The sequence below is a fragment of the Sapajus apella genome, unplaced genomic scaffold (genome assembly GCF_009761245.1).
Source record: "Sapajus apella isolate SASKATOON/1434 unplaced genomic scaffold, GSC_monkey_1.0 scaffold121, whole genome shotgun sequence".
NCBI classification, from domain to species: Eukaryota; Metazoa; Chordata; class Mammalia; order Primates; family Cebidae; genus Sapajus; species Sapajus apella.
This window is the reverse complement of record NW_022437061.1, coordinates 3,447,782-3,463,152: the sequence shown is the minus strand read 5'-3', so window position 1 is coordinate 3,463,152 and position 15,371 is coordinate 3,447,782. Positions and strand designations below refer to the sequence as shown.

Below are 15,371 nucleotides of genomic sequence, written 5' to 3'. Positions count from 1 at the left end.
TCCCTCCCTTCTTCTTTCTTTCTTCTTTTTCTTTCTTTCTCTTTCTTTCTTCTTCCTTCCTTCCTCTCTCCCTTTCTCTTTCCTTTCTTTCTCTTCCTTCCTTCCTTCCCTCCTTCCTTCTTCTCAGGATCTCCCTCTGTCATCCAGGCTAGAGTGCAATGGTTCGATCTCTGTTTTCTGCAGCTTTGACCTTCTAGGCTTAAGTGAACCTCCTGCCTCAGCCCTCCTAGTAGCTGGGACTACAGGCATGTGCCGCCATGACCACCTCCTTTTTTGATATTTTTTGTAGAGACAGGGTCTTGCCATGTTGCTTAGGTTGGTCTTGAACTCCTGCGCTTCAGTGATTCACTGGACTGTCTCACAAAGTTCTAGGATTACAGGAGTGAACCACCACAACTGTCTGAGCCTACAGTTTCATTCCAGCATCTGTCTCTCTTTCTGGACATGTTTAGATAGTTTCCATCATGAGGTGCAAAACGAGACAGAAGAGTGAGAATCAGATGGAGGAGCAGAGAATAGCCAACCAGAAGAGCTCTGCACAGGGACCCATCCCATGGTTTCTCCCCCAAAGCCGCTCTCTTCCCTCTTCGCCCCTTCGCCTCGGCCCCTACAAGGCTCACAAAAGCAGCAGATCCTCCAGCATCCCCTCTGGCGGTTCCCTGGATGGGCGGGAGCTCTCCCAGCGGGTGCGGAGCTCCGTGGAACTGGAGCTGGAGCGGTGCCGGCAGCAAGCAGGCCTCCTGGTGACCGAGGAGAAAGAGGAGCCCTCGTGCTCGGCCTCGGAAACAGACTCTGACACTGGAGAGCTGCGGAAGCCCACTCAGGAGGAGTGGAGGCAGGTGAGCGTGGCCGACTGCTGCTACCCCGCACGTGGCTGCCAACAGGTTAAACCTCCTCCTTCCCAGGAAACTCAGGGTATGTTTTGAGGCCCCTCTTTCTCTCTCTGTTTGGGGTTTCAACACCCCAGAAGGACACTAGTATTTGCTTAATGACTCATATGTTTTAGGTTTTTTGTTTTTTTTTTTTTTGAGATGGAGTTTCACTCTTCTTGCCCAGGCTGGAGGGCAACGGCGTGATCTCGGCTCACTGCAATCTCCGCCTCCGGGGTTCAAGTGATTCTCCTGCCTCACTCAGCCTCCTGAGTAGCTGGGATTACAGGCAAGCACTACCACACCCGGCTAATTTTGTATTAATAGGGTGGAATCTGAAGTGCTGGAAAAATTGCTCAGCTCTTCTGCAATTATTTATTTATTTTTTGAGGCGGAGTCTTGCTCTGTTGCCCAGGCTGGAGTGCCATGGTGTGATCTCGGCTCACTGAAACTTCTGTCTCCTGGTTTCAAGTGATTCTCCTGCCTCAGCCTCCCAAGTAGTTGGGATTACAGGTGTGCACCATCACACCCATTTTTTTGTATTTTTAGTAAAGACGAGGTTTCACACATTGGCCAGGCTGGTCTTGAACTCCCAACCTCAAATGATCCACCTACCTCAGCCTCCCAAAGTGCTGGGATTACAGATATGAGCCATCAGGCCTGGCCTCTTCTGCAATTTGTTAAAAAAAAATTCTTAAAGTACTTTAAGAAATAAAATGCCGATTGCACTTTCCCAGGATCATATCTAGGGGTTTGTGAATATGCAGGAGACTCTCTTGCCAGTCCCAGGACTTGTGGCTTCTGTTTAGGGCAAACGTCCAGGAGCCTGGAGCACTGGCACTGACTGAAAACTACTGGCCGTGATCAAAGCTTCTACCAGGCAACTTCATTTGTTTTACATATTGAGCTTTCATATCAGATTTATTTTCAGAAAGTGGGCATATACTTGTCAACTAATATATACACATGCACACATTCATTTTGTGAGTAATAAAAAATTCTAGAACCTTAGATGTCTAGAATATAAATGTATGTCAAATATTGCTTGCATGGACATTTATTCACTTATTCAAATATTTTCCTCCTCCGCCTCCTCTTCCTTTCATTTGAATGACTGTGGATGAATATCCATCTAGTGTTTGGGAAGGAAATCATCTCTTAGTATTCTCAGGTTGTAGACATCCTGTGGAGTGATCCCATGGCTCAAGAGGGCTGCAAGGCCAACACCATTCGAGGAGGAGGCTGTTATTTTGGGCCTGATGTGACAGAACAGTTGCTACAAAAATACAAGCTGCAATTCCTGATCCGTTCACACGAATGCAAACCCGAAGGCTATGAATTCTGTCACAACCGCAAGGTGGGTGCTCCCTCTGTGGCAGCACAGGCGTGTGTGTCACCAAAGTAGTCCAAAGGGCTCAGACCTGGATGAGCAAAGCCTCTCAGTTCCTAACAACCTACAGACCTTGTATTTGTTACCCACTTGCTCAAAGGAACTAGGTCCTTTATAGTCATTGATCCTTGACCCTTATAGCCTCTTTGAAACCCAAAGTTTGATTGAGGCCACTGTCCACCAATACCTGGAGTGACACGGTCCTATTTTATGAATGGAAATCCGAGGCCAGTGTTTTCCCAGCCACACCTCTATTCTTCAGGTCACAAGGCTCGCTGTCACATGGCTCAAAAAAGCCCACAGGGTAACTGGATTTCTCCACTGTTCCCCAGGCAGGGATTTAGGATTATTTGTCTTCTCAGGAGCACAAGTGATATTCTGACTAATCTTTGGACAACTCCAAATCCTACAATATTTGTCTCGCCTAATACCACTAGGCCATACAAGTTTCTTTATTATAGACTTCTGAAAACCTTTAGTTTCCTCTCTTTTTTTTTGTTGAGACAGAGTCTCTCTGTTGCCCAGACTGGGGTGCAGTGGTGCAATCTTGGCTCACTGCAACCTTCTGGGCTCAAGCGATTCTCCTGCATCAGCCTCTAGAGTAGCTGGGACTGCAGGCGTGCACCACCATGCCCAACTAATTTTTGTATTTTTAGTAGAGACAGAGTTTCACCGTGTTAGCCAGGATGGTCTCGATTTTCTGACCTCGTGATCTGCCCGCCTCGGCCTCCCAAAGTTCTGGGATTACAGGCGTGGGCCACTGTGTCTGGCCTTAGCTTCCTATTTTCACTGCAAATCTTCAGGAAGAGATACAGTATCTAGCATTTCCCAACGTAGTGACTGTGAAAACTTTTTTCATAGAGCATCTGAGGAGCCACAACAGTCCGCAGGAAACTGCTTTAAGGCACCACATCAGCTCTCAGATCTGAGCTTCCTGCTTTTTGTAGTGGCCATCCTGGTTTATCAGACCCAGCTTCGCCTCTAAGTTGAAACAAATGCGGTGTTTTCTATGACCCCCGCTATTTTCACTTGAGATAAAAATGTGAAGAAGATACATTGTGAAACTATCAGAATTCAAATTTCTATGACTTCAGTCATAACTCTTGCCCTATTAGCATTGATGACTTAGGAAGGAAGGAAGGAATGAAAGAAGGAAGGAAGGAAGGAAGGAAGGAAGGAAGGAAGGAAGGAAGGAAGGAAGGAAGGAAGGGATTGATTCCCAGATGAGCACTAGGAGAAACAGCAGCCTCTGCAGTTGCATTGGGCCACATAGGATTGAGGGTGAAAGTTTCTTCAGTGAATGTGAATGCCTGTCTCTCTTCTGTTTTGATGTAGGTATTAACCATCTTTTCTGCCTCCAACTACTATGAAGTTGGCAGCAACAGAGGGGCCTATGTCAAACTGGGGCCAGCCCTGACCCCACATATTGTGCAGTATCAAGCAAACAAGGTGACCCACACACTCACCATGAGGCAAAGGCAAGATTTTTCAATGAGTGATTGAAAGAAAAAAATTATAGTGTTTGTAGAATCTTTGAATGAAGAATCAAATGTTACATGTATCTAAATTCTATGTGAGAGTTCAGAATTTGGCTATGTCAGCATGAAGTTCTAGTAAGATGATAGGCATTATAGTAGGAGTCTCTTTTTTCTCCTCCACACACTCCTAATAGCTCCATCTCCCTATCATTAATGGGAGCAACAAGTTTGTTTTCTGCAGAAATTATTCTTAGTTGCGCGCAGTGGCTTATGCCTATAATCCCAGCACTCTGGAAGGCTAAGGCAGAAGCATGGTTTGAGCTCAGGAATTCCAGAGCAGCCTGGGCAACATCGCAAAACCCCATATCTACAAAAAATACAAAAATCAGTCTGATGTGGTGGCGTGCTCTTGTAGTCCCAGCTACGCGGGAGGCTGAAGTGGGAGGATGGCTTGAGTTTGGGAGGTGGAATCTGCAGTGAGCCACTGCACTCTGGCCTGAATGACAGAGCAAGACTGTCTCAAAAAAAAAAAAAAAAAAAAAAAAGGAAGAAGAAAAAGAAGAAATTATTCTCCATGGCTGTGTCTTGGATAAAGTCTACTTACCAGGCCACTAAGTCTTTCTAAAGTTACTCTCCTATTTTCTCTCATCTTTCAAGGGGTTGTGTTACCCCTGCAAGCCACAGCCAGAGGTTCTTTCACTGTCTGGAGATTTGGCAGGTGAAATTAGTGCACATATTTGTTAATGAGACCCCTTTCTTTCTTGAAGGAAGCATATAATATTATTTAAATGGTAGCTTTTGAGATGATTCTGGGTTCTTAGTTGAAAGGTTACTGCCACAAAATGTTATAAAGAATTTATATATGTAGTCTCACAATGAATTCATACAACAGATATTGTTGTTAATTTCAGTTTTGTAGAAGAGATTATTAAGGAACCAAGGTTAAATCAGCTGACCTGTGGTCACATAGCTAGTCTTTGAGTGAAGGTCGTCCTTGACCGAGGCAATTCTATTTCAGAACCCACACTTTTAATGTCTATGTAATATTGCCTCCCACCGCCAAGATGGCCTCAGAGTATATAAGATGCTAACAGATAGGGTTTTAGTGCTATTGAGCGTGCTTCTTTAAGTGTTCAGCCTAACAGAGTTAGAAGTTAAGATAGGCAAAGTTAGTATAAATCAGGTGGATAGACAACATGTTAGTATTTAGCATTTACCCTTGTGTGAGTGCTATAAAAGTGCATTATCTTAAATCATTCTCAAGTTATTAAATATAAGCCAGCCTCACTTAAAAAGAATTATGTGAAAATATAAACTCACTAAGTGAATGTCAGACCTGTTGTGCAGCAAAATCTTCTGTGGAGCTTTATAAAAAGTCAGCCATTGGCTGGGTGCAGTGTAATCCCAGCACTTTGAGAGGCCGAGTCAGGTGGATCACGAGGTCAAGAGTTCAAGACCAGCCTGAAAAAGATGGTGAAACCCCATCTCTACTAAAAATACAAAAATTAGCCAGGCATGGTGGCAGGCCCCTATAACTCCAGCTACTCAGGAGGCTGAGGTAGAGAATTGCTTGAACCCAGGAGGCAGAGCTTGCAGTGAGCCGAGATCATGCCACTGCACTCCAGCCAGGGCAAGAGAACAAGACTCCGTCTCAAAAATAAAGTCAGCCATTTGAACCTCACCCAGACCTACCAAATCAGAATCTCCAGGGGTGAGCCCTGGTCCCCGAAGACTAGAACTATGATTCCATAGGATTTAGAGTTGTCACTGCAGAAACAGTCACTGTAGGGAATCCTAGAAATAGCGTGTTTCAATAAGATAGTCAAAAAGCATTCAGTTCTTTGAAACCTTCATTGATTGCATTAAGTAAGTATAACATCACCTGATTTACCCAGAAATCACTTATCCAATGACTTCAACTGTGTGGAGCACAATGGAGAACTTAGAAAAAAGGAGGGAAATGTCTCTAAGGAGCCATAATTGATGTCTTGATGTCCATAAGCCCAAGATAACATGCTTTTTTTTTTTTTTTTTTCTGTGTGTGTGTGTGTGTGTGTGTGTGTGTGTGTGTGTGTGTGTGACAGGGTCTTGCTCTGTCACCCAGGCTGGAGTACAGCACTGCAGCCTCAACCTGCTGGGCTTGAGAGATCCTCCCATCTGAGCTACCTGACAGCTGGGACTACAGGCATGCGCCACCATGCCCAGCTAATTTTTAAAATTTTTTGTAGAAACGAAGTCTTACTGTTCTTCCCAGGCTGGTCTCAAACACCTGAGCTCAAGCGATCCTCCTGCCTTGGCTTCCCAAAGTGCTAGGATTACAGGTGTGAGCCACCATGCCTCGCTTGATAACATGCTCTTCTTAAAGAAATCTCATTCAGAATCCATTTACTTTTTGTTTCAATCTGCTTCTCAAAATAATAGCAGAGCCAGCTCGGAGCCCACATAGCCAGATGGATATTTGGCCTCACTCCTTGGTAGCTACGTGACCCTGACCGAATTACTATCTTTGTCTGTAATGGGCATAATGGATTTAATGTTATGGTACTTTCTTTGATGAGTGTTGAGGGATTAATGAGATAATCCATTTAGTAAGTGTTTACTTTGTATTGCTTGATGTAGGGACAGGAAAGCCTTGTACATCCAGATAACTTTCAAGGGCATTGCCCTACTCCATCCCTGCATAACTCTCAATGACTACAGATTACCAGGAGCAGTTTAAATGCTTTGTCTAACTAGTGGTTCTTAAACTTTTTAGGAGTCCCATACTTCTGTTAGCCTCTGATAAAACAAACTCTCTACAAAAAAAAAAAAAAATCACATATGCTCACATACCTGTGAAATTTGCAGTGAGTTTTAGGTGGTTCACACTTTGTTTGCCTTTTGTAGAGACAGGAAAGGGCCTTGCTCTGTCACCCAGGCCAGAGTGCAGTGGCTCGATCATAGCTTACAGTAAGCTTGAACTCCTGGGCTCAAGTGATCCTCCTGCCATAGTCTCCCAAGTAACTAAGATTACAGGCATGTACCACCAAGCCTGGCTAATTTAAAATTTTTTTTTGGTAAAGAAACCCAGCCTAGCTGTGTAGCCCTAGGTGATCTTCAGCTCCTGGCCTCAAGCGATCCTCCTGCCTCAGCCTCCCAAAGTGCTGGGATTATAGCATGAGCCACTGTGCCTAATGGTTCACACTTTTTTTTTTTTTTTTTTAAATGAGATAGGGTCTCACTCTGGTTGTCCATGCTGGAGTGCAGTGGCACAATCTTGGCTCACTGCAGCCTCAACCTCCCAGGCTCAGGTGATTCTCCCACCTCAGCCTCCTAAGTAGCTGGGACTATGGGCCTGCACCACCATGCCAGGCTAGGTTCACACTCTTTTAAAGGTCTATGTAGCCCACTTAAAGACTGTCATGTTAAATGCTTTCCACTGCAATAAGCTTTTCATCAAACATGATTAATTTTTTTTAACTTTTAACATGGAAAAAGATAGGTTATCTGGTCATTATTTGTAGAATGGCTGGTTCCTCAATCAGATGTTACAAGTAACATACTCTTACCTTTTATCTCTTTTTATATTCTTTTTTTTTTTTCTTTTTTGAGACAGGGTCTCACTTTGTCACTCAGGCTGGTGTGCAGTGGTGCGATCTCAGCTCACTGCTGCCTCAACCTCCTGGGCTCAAGTGATCCTCTGACCTCAGCCCCACAAGTAGCTGGGACTACAGGCATGTACCACCATGCCTGGCTAATTTTGTGTGTGTGTATGAGTAGAGAGAAGGTTTTGCCATGTTGCCAAGGCTGGTCTCAAACTCCTGGGCTCAAGGAATCCACCTGCCTCAGCCTCCTAAAGTGCTGGGATTACAGGCATGAGCCACCATGCCAAGCCTCTTTTTATATTCTTATTCATTCAGTTACAGATATTTATTGAGCACTTACTTTGGACCCAGTACTGTGCCCAGCATTACTCTATTGACCCAATAAGGATGAGAAAACTAAATTAGTGTCATTTTATTATTTATAAATTTTGCCTTCTGTTTCACATGATAACAAATTACAAAGAACGCACAGTGATTATGATAACAGATATTATTTGGTGAGTGCTTTTTACGTGCCAGGCTTTCTTCTAAGTGCTGTACATGAAATTACTCATTGTAATCTTCACAATCATCCCATGAGGCAGAGATAGGTTTAATCACTGTTTTACAGGCAGGGAAACTGAAGCACAGGATGGTTAGGTAACTTTACCACAGAGGTGATCTTTCTCCAGAACTCTTCTCTAACCACTGTCGCATACCTGGAAGGACAGTGGCGTTCCCCTTACTCATCCTTTTTGTGTACAGGGAAGAGGAAAGCAGCTCACCCTCAAAAACTGAGCTCTTGGGAGACTGATATGTTAAGAAGGAGAGAGGAGAAATGTAGTGAAATATCTAAGTATTTCTTCTATACCAATTCGTTAAAACGTCACTTTTCATCTCCTGTCCCAGGATTAGCAGAGTGGAGGAGTCGGCTCTGAGAGCTCTGAGGGAGAAGCTATTTGCTCATTCTTCAAATCTTCTCATCGAATTTAAGAAGCATGATGTAGATAAAGTCGGTAAGAATGATCAAGTTAAAGATTCACAGAGGAAGGAAGCTAGCCAGAAAATCTGTCTTACACTAGTTAGCAAATAAACATTTGTTACTTTAATGAGTGACCAAAGTCCCCCTTTGGCTTATCCTCCATTTTATTCAAGTTAATGTCTCATTTATTCTAACTAAATTTTAATATTCTAAGCTTTTAACAAAATATGAACTTGGCCAAATAGAGAGGGTGAAATGAAATAGAGTCAGGGGAAGGGTAACGTGGCCAGAACCAAGCAACGAACAAGTGGGAGAAGTTCTAAGAGTATCACTAAGACTAGCAAAAGACCAATCACTTGACTTGTTGAAGTTGAGTGTGTGCTTATCCAACCTCAAAATTTTTGTCTGTTCAACAAATGGAATGTCTAATGGATATTGACTAAATATATCCCTATTTAAAAATCGCAGTAACATTTATGAATTCATAACAATATCTTTTCACATACATATATTGTAGCCTTCCAAGAGTTTCAGTGAATGATATATTCTAAGGAATTTAGGAGGTTTAGTTTTTTTAAATAACCAATGCTGTAGATATATAATGTTTTATGATATTATTTATAAGCTCTTTTGTGGCCTACAGATGTATTGCCAGATTTAGTAAACAAGAATGTAAAATGCCTAATTGAGTTTGAATTAAGACAAACAGATAGACAACAAACATTTTTATGCAGTATTTGGCACTTATATATACTTTACTGTCTGTCTTGAATTCAAATTTAACTAGACATCTTGTATTTTACCTGGCAAGCCTCGCTTCCCCCAACTCTGCCACTACCAACAAAAATAGGACAGTGCCGATTATTTCTATTACCTGCAGATAGTAAGAAGGATGTCAGGATTAAAATATCCACACCACTGGGCAGGAAACTAGACTTCTAGGTGACGAGTCAACAAGTTAGCTCTCTCCTGTAGGTTTAATCACCCTGAGTGACTGGGCCGCAGTGGTGGAGTCTGTGCTGCATCTCGGACTGCCGTGGCGGATGCTGAGGCCACAGCTGGTGAACAGCTCAGCAGGCAACATGCTGGAGTACAAGTCTTGGCTGAAGAACTTGGCCGAGGAACAACTGAGCCGTGAGGTAATGGTGTGGCAATGATGGATGAGCGCGCGTGGACTACGATACTCCTTAGAGAGAAACAACCAACTAGTAATAACCCAAAAAGCTGGATGGTGAAAAACGGGAGGAACTATTTGTTGAATTTCTGTGTGTCAGGCTTTATGTTAAGTGGTTTTCATACATTGCCTCAGTTAACCCTCAAATCCACTCCAAGAGGTACATATTTAGCAACTTGCCTGAGACATAGAACTTCTAAGTTGGGACCCAAACCAAGGTCTGTCCTACCTCAACGCCCATTTTCTTTCCTCAACACCATGCTGCTTAACCTACTTACAAAAGCATTTATTTAATAATGACTTATTGAATATGTAATGTATGTGCAACCTTGGGCTAGGTACTTTCTTTAACAGTGTTATTGCAATATAATTCACATACCATGCAATTCATCCATTTAAAGTGTACAATTCAGCCGGGTTCGGTGACTCATGCCTGTAATCCCAGCACTTTGGGAGGCTGAGGTGGGTGAATCACTGGAAGCCAGGAGTTTGAGACAAGCCCGGCCAACAGGGTGACACCCCATCTCTTCCAAAAATACAAAAATTAGCCAGTGTGGTGGCGTATGCCTGTAGACTCAGTTACTTGGGAGGCTGAGGTGGGAGAATCGCTTGAACCTTGAGGTTGCAGTGAGCCAAGTTCATGCCGTTGCAATCCAGTCTGAGCAACACAGCAAGACTCTGTTAAAAAAAAAAAAAAAAAACAGAAACTGAAATGCTCCAAATACCAAAACTTTTTGAGGGCCAACATGATGCCACAAGTGAAAAACTTCACATCTGATACCTTTGCTTTCTGATGGTTCAGTTTATGCAAACTTTGTTTAATGCACAAGATTATTAAAACATATTTTATAAAATTACCTTCAGGCTAGGTGTATATGAAACAAAAACTAATTTTGTGTTTAAACTGGGGTCCCAGCTGGACAGAGTGCCTCACGCCTGTAATCCCAGCACTTTGGGAGGCCGAGGCAGGTGGATCACGAGGTCAGGAGTTCAAGACCAGCCTGGCCAAGATAGTGAAACCCTGTCTCTACTAAAAACACAAAAAATCATTAGCTGGACATGGTGGTGGGCTCCTGTAATTCCAGTTACTCAGGTGGCTGAGGCAGAGAATTGCTTGAACCTAGGGAGGCAGAAGTTGCAATGAGCCAAGGTCGTGCCATTGCACTCCAGCATGGGCGACAGAGTGAGACTCTCTCAAAACAAACAAATAAAACTTGGGTCTCACACCCAAGATATCTCATTATGTACAGGTAAATATTACAATGTTCAAAAAAATTCAAAATCCAAAACCCTTTTGGTCCCAAGTGTTTCAGCCAAGGGATACATAACCTGAATGTGCAACCATCACCACAGTCAATTTTAGAAGATTTTCATCATGGAGGAGGTGCCTCTTAAACCACTAGATTATTTGGTGGACTGAACGGGGTAGAGGGAATGGAGGGATGGCAAAATATTTTCAGATTTTTACAAGAATGTGTGATCGTCAGGGTTGATTGTGTGTTAATTATATATTGGAACAAGCCTAAACATATGATGAAGGAGGGAAATGAAATTTTTCTTGCAGAACATACAATCAAGTTTGCTGGAAACACTGTATCGAAACCGATCCAACCTGGAGACCATTTTTAGGATCATAGACAGTGATCATTCAGGTAAGAGCATTCATTATTCTACCACTTTTGATGCACTGCAAGTATTTTACCTCAAACCCTTTAGTCTGCTTCCTGATTCATCCTCATTCATCTCCACTCAGGCATGTGGATAGCAAGGTAAGAAGATTAGTGCTTATAAATGGCAGAAACCAGTAAAGCACTTGAGTAGCATAAGCAGCCCATAGAGAAAGAGGTGGGGCAGAGAAGAATGAAGACAAACTGAATGACAGCTTCTTATAAGGAATAATAATTATTAGAAGATGTGATATCCTCTGGGCACAGTGGCTCCTGCCTGTAATCTCAGCACTTTGGGAGGCCGAGGAGGGTGAATCACCTTAGGTCAAGAGTTTGAGACCTGTCTGGCCAACATGGCAAAACTCAGTCTCTACTAAAAATACAAAAATTAGCCGGACATGGTGGCACACACCTGTAATCCCAGGTACTTGGGAGGCTGAGGCAGAAGAATTGCTTGTACCCAGAAGTGGAGGTTGTAGTGAGCTGAGATCATGCCACTGCACTCCAGCCTCGGTGACAGAGTAACACTCTGTCTCAAAAAAAGAAAAAAAAAAAAAAAAGATGTGATATCCTTTACAGTTCCATCAAGGATAGCCACAGAGTAATGAAAAGTGCCTAGAACAGAAAGGCGTTTGCAATCTCACTCCCAAAATATTTTTTTTAACATTAAATATTGAAATAATTGGCCAGGCGCCATGGCTCATGCCTATAATCCCAGCACTTTGGGAGGCCAAGGCAGGCGGATCACAAGGTCAAGAGATCAAGACCATCCTGGCCAACATGGTGAAACCCCGTCTCTACTAAAAATACAAAAATTAGCTGGGCATGGGGGCACTCGCCTTTGGTCCCAGCTACGCGGGAGGCTGAGGCAGAAGAATCGCTTGAACCCAGGAGGTGGAGGTTGCAGTGAGCCAAGTTTGCACCACTGTACTCCAGCCTGGCAACAGAACAAGACTCTGTCTCAAAAAAAAAAAAAAAAAAATTGAAGTAATTATAGATTCACAGGAAGTTATTTTAAAAATGTACACTGAGCTCCTGTATATTCTCATTCTGTTCTCCCAATGGTCCAAAGGCTTTTTCTCAACATTATTACTGGGTTGTTCTTTTTTTTTTTTTTTTGAGGTACACTTCACAAACCATATAATTAACCTGTTTAAAATATGCAATTCAGTGGTTCTTAGTATAGTCACAAGTGTGTATAACCATCACCGCTATCTAATTTTAGAACATTTTAATCACCCCAGAAAGAAATCTCATACCTATTAGCAATTACTCCTCATTCCCTATCCCTCCTCCACCTGGCAACCTCTAATCTTTCTGTCTCTATGGATTTGCCTATTCTGGACATTTGATATAAATGCAATCATGCAAAATATGGCCTTTGATGTCTGGATTCTTTCACCTAGAATATGTTCAAGATTCATCCATGTTGCAGCAGTATCAGTTTTTCCATTCCTTTTTTATGGCTGAATAATATTCCATTGCATGGACAAAACTTTTATTTACTAATGACAACAGTCATTAGTTGATAGACATTTGGTCTGTTTCTACTTTTGGCTATTATGAACAATGCTTCTATGAACATTCATGTGTGACTTTGTGTCAATATATGTTTTCAGTTTTCTTAGGTATATACCTAGGAGTGTAACTGCTGGGTCATATGGTGATTCTATGTTTAACTTTTTGAGCAATTACCAAATTTTTTCTCACAGTGGCTGTGCCTATTTATATTGTCACCAACAATGTATGAGGGTTCCAATTTCTCTACATCCTCACCAGCACTTGTGATTTTCTATTTTTGTTTTTCGTGGGTTTTTTGTTTTTTTTTTTTAGTTTTTATTATACCCATTCTACTGGGTGTAAAGTATCACATTATAGTTTTGACTTGCATTTCCTTAATAACTAACGATGTTGAACATCTTCATGTGTTCATTGGCCGTTTGTATATCTCTTTTGGAGAAATGTCTATTCAAATCCTTTGTCCAGTTTTAAATTGGGCTATTTGTCTTTTTATTAGATTTGTAAGAATTATTCATATATTCTGGATACTAGGACATTATCGAACATATACTTTGCAATTTTTTTTTTCTGATTTTGTGGATTGTCTTTTTGCTTTCTTGGTAATGTCCGTAGATGCCCAAAATTTTTGGGTTTTTTTGTCTTTGAGACTGAGTCTCACTGTCGTCTAGACTGGAGTGCAGTGTTGCGATCTCGGCTCACTGTAACTTCCGCCTCCTGGGTTCAAGCAATTCTTCTGCCCCAGCCTCCTGAGTAGCTGGGACTACAGGCACCCACCACCACACCCAGCTAATTGTTGTATTTTTAGTAGAGACAGGGTTTCACCATATTGGCCAGGCTGGTCTCAAACTCCTGACCTCATGATCCACCCGCCTCAGCTGCCCAAAGTGCTGGGATTACAGGTATGAGCCACTGCGCCCAGCCTGATGCCCAAAAGTTCTTAATTTTGAAAAAGTCCAATTTATTTGTTGTTGTTTTTTACGCTTTTGATGTTATCGCTTTTTTTAAGCTATAAAACTGTTGCATAATCTAAGGTCACAAAGATTTACATTTATGTTTGCTTCAAAGAGTTTTATAGTTTTAGCTCTTACATTTAGGTCTTTGACCCATATCGAGTTAGTTTTTTTATACAGTGTTTGGTAGGTGTCTAACTTTACTCTTTTTACATGTGAATATCTGCTTGTCCGCCATCATTGTTGAAAGAACTATTCTTTCCCCATTAAATGATCTTGGGACCCCTGTAAAACATCAATTGACTCTAGATGTATGGGTCCAAAGGATTTTAATGGCCAGAATAAATTAGCATATGTCTGAGATGATTAAATGCAGTGCTTCTCAGCAGTGGTACTGTTGACATTTTGGGCTAGATAATTCTTTGTTTTGGGGTCCATCGTGTCCATTGTAAGATGTTAGCAGCACATCTGGCCTTTCTTTATCAGATGCCAGTAGCACCTCACCCCCATCTTAGCCATTACAGACAATACTGGCTCCAGACATTGCCAAATGTCTCCAGGAGGGAGGCGAGCAAAATTGCTCCCAGCTAAAAATCACTGGTGAGTCAGAGTTTTGTGTGATTCTCTTGGGAGTTTAAACTAGATACTAGACTTTGGGTGTCTCTCTGTTTAGCAGTAGGGAGCACGTGTCCTTGTAAGAATGTCCGAGGAAATGAACATTCAAAACTGGACTATCGCACTGAAGTGATTTCCTCTCTCTGATAAGGGTTTATCTCACTGGACGAGCTCAGGCAGACCTGGAAGCTGTTCAGCTCTCATATGAATATCGACGTTACAGATGATTGCATCTGTGACCTTGCTCGGAGCATTGATTTCAACAAAGATGGCCACATCGATATCAATGAGTTCCTGGAGGCCTTCCGCCTTGTGGAGAAAACCTGCCCAGAGGGTGATGCCTCAGAATGCCCACAAGCTACAAATGCTGAAGACAGTGGCTGCAGCAGTCCAGGTGCATGCTAAGAACAGCCTGGTCTTCATCACCCACAGTGCCTCGCAGGCAATGCCCAGCTTCTCACTGGAGTATCTCCCTTATTCTCCATGTGGAAGTTTAAACTGAAAATTTGCCTACCTATATGCATCAGAATCACCTGTGTGTTTCAGTGTGGAGGGGTGGGTTGGGGTGGGGTGTTGTGTATGTATGCGTTTTAAGTATATGGGTGCCCCAACCCCATCTCACAATCTTCACAAAGCTGAACTTAGGTATAGTGTTTTTAAATTCTAAAGTCCACTCCAGTTAAGAACCACTGATAATTCAACTCCCTCTTTGTTTTTATTTTATACTTTTTATTTATTTTCTTGAAAATGTCAGATTGGTAAAGGAAAGCTATAAAAAAAAATTGTATTGTAATGCCATGACTCAAACATATGGATTTTTTTCATTATTTAGTTTTTCTTACTTGTTACTGTAGTGTTGATATAATTTGATGTTCTGCTTTTAAAAACTAAATTCACATCTAATTGTAAACCCTTTCCCGTGTGTTTCCCTTGTGACTCTGTATTCTCCATGATTATTAGTTTAATGCTCACGTAATTTTCTTCGAAGTGGATGTGCTATAATCTATGCAGCCATTCTCCAATTGTTAAACATGTATATTGTTTCCACTTTTTCATTATCAGAAGTAACACTAGGGAGAGCATTAGGACAAATACGTAATATATGTGGGACTTAAAACCTAGATGACGGGTTGTTAGGTGCAGCAAACCACCATGGCACATG

General features: G+C 42.2%; 1 protein-coding gene across 1 annotated transcript in view; it reads left to right on the top strand.

Moving 5' to 3' along the window:
- The window catches only part of PPEF2 (protein phosphatase with EF-hand domain 2), a 41,457-nt gene extending 26,333 nt beyond the window's left edge, over window positions 1-15,124 (top strand). Inside the window, exons 11-17 of the mRNA XM_032261046.1 lie at window positions 453-839; window positions 2,041-2,226; window positions 3,595-3,737; window positions 8,210-8,316; window positions 9,258-9,421; window positions 11,021-11,108; window positions 14,361-15,124. Of these exons, the coding sequence (XP_032116937.1) occupies window positions 453-839; window positions 2,041-2,226; window positions 3,595-3,737; window positions 8,210-8,316; window positions 9,258-9,421; window positions 11,021-11,108; window positions 14,361-14,614 (1,329 nt within the window). The 3' untranslated portion in view covers window positions 14,615-15,124. The remainder of the gene's footprint in view (window positions 1-452; window positions 840-2,040; window positions 2,227-3,594; window positions 3,738-8,209; window positions 8,317-9,257; window positions 9,422-11,020; window positions 11,109-14,360) is intronic.
- Window positions 15,125-15,371: the final 247 nt, after the last annotated feature.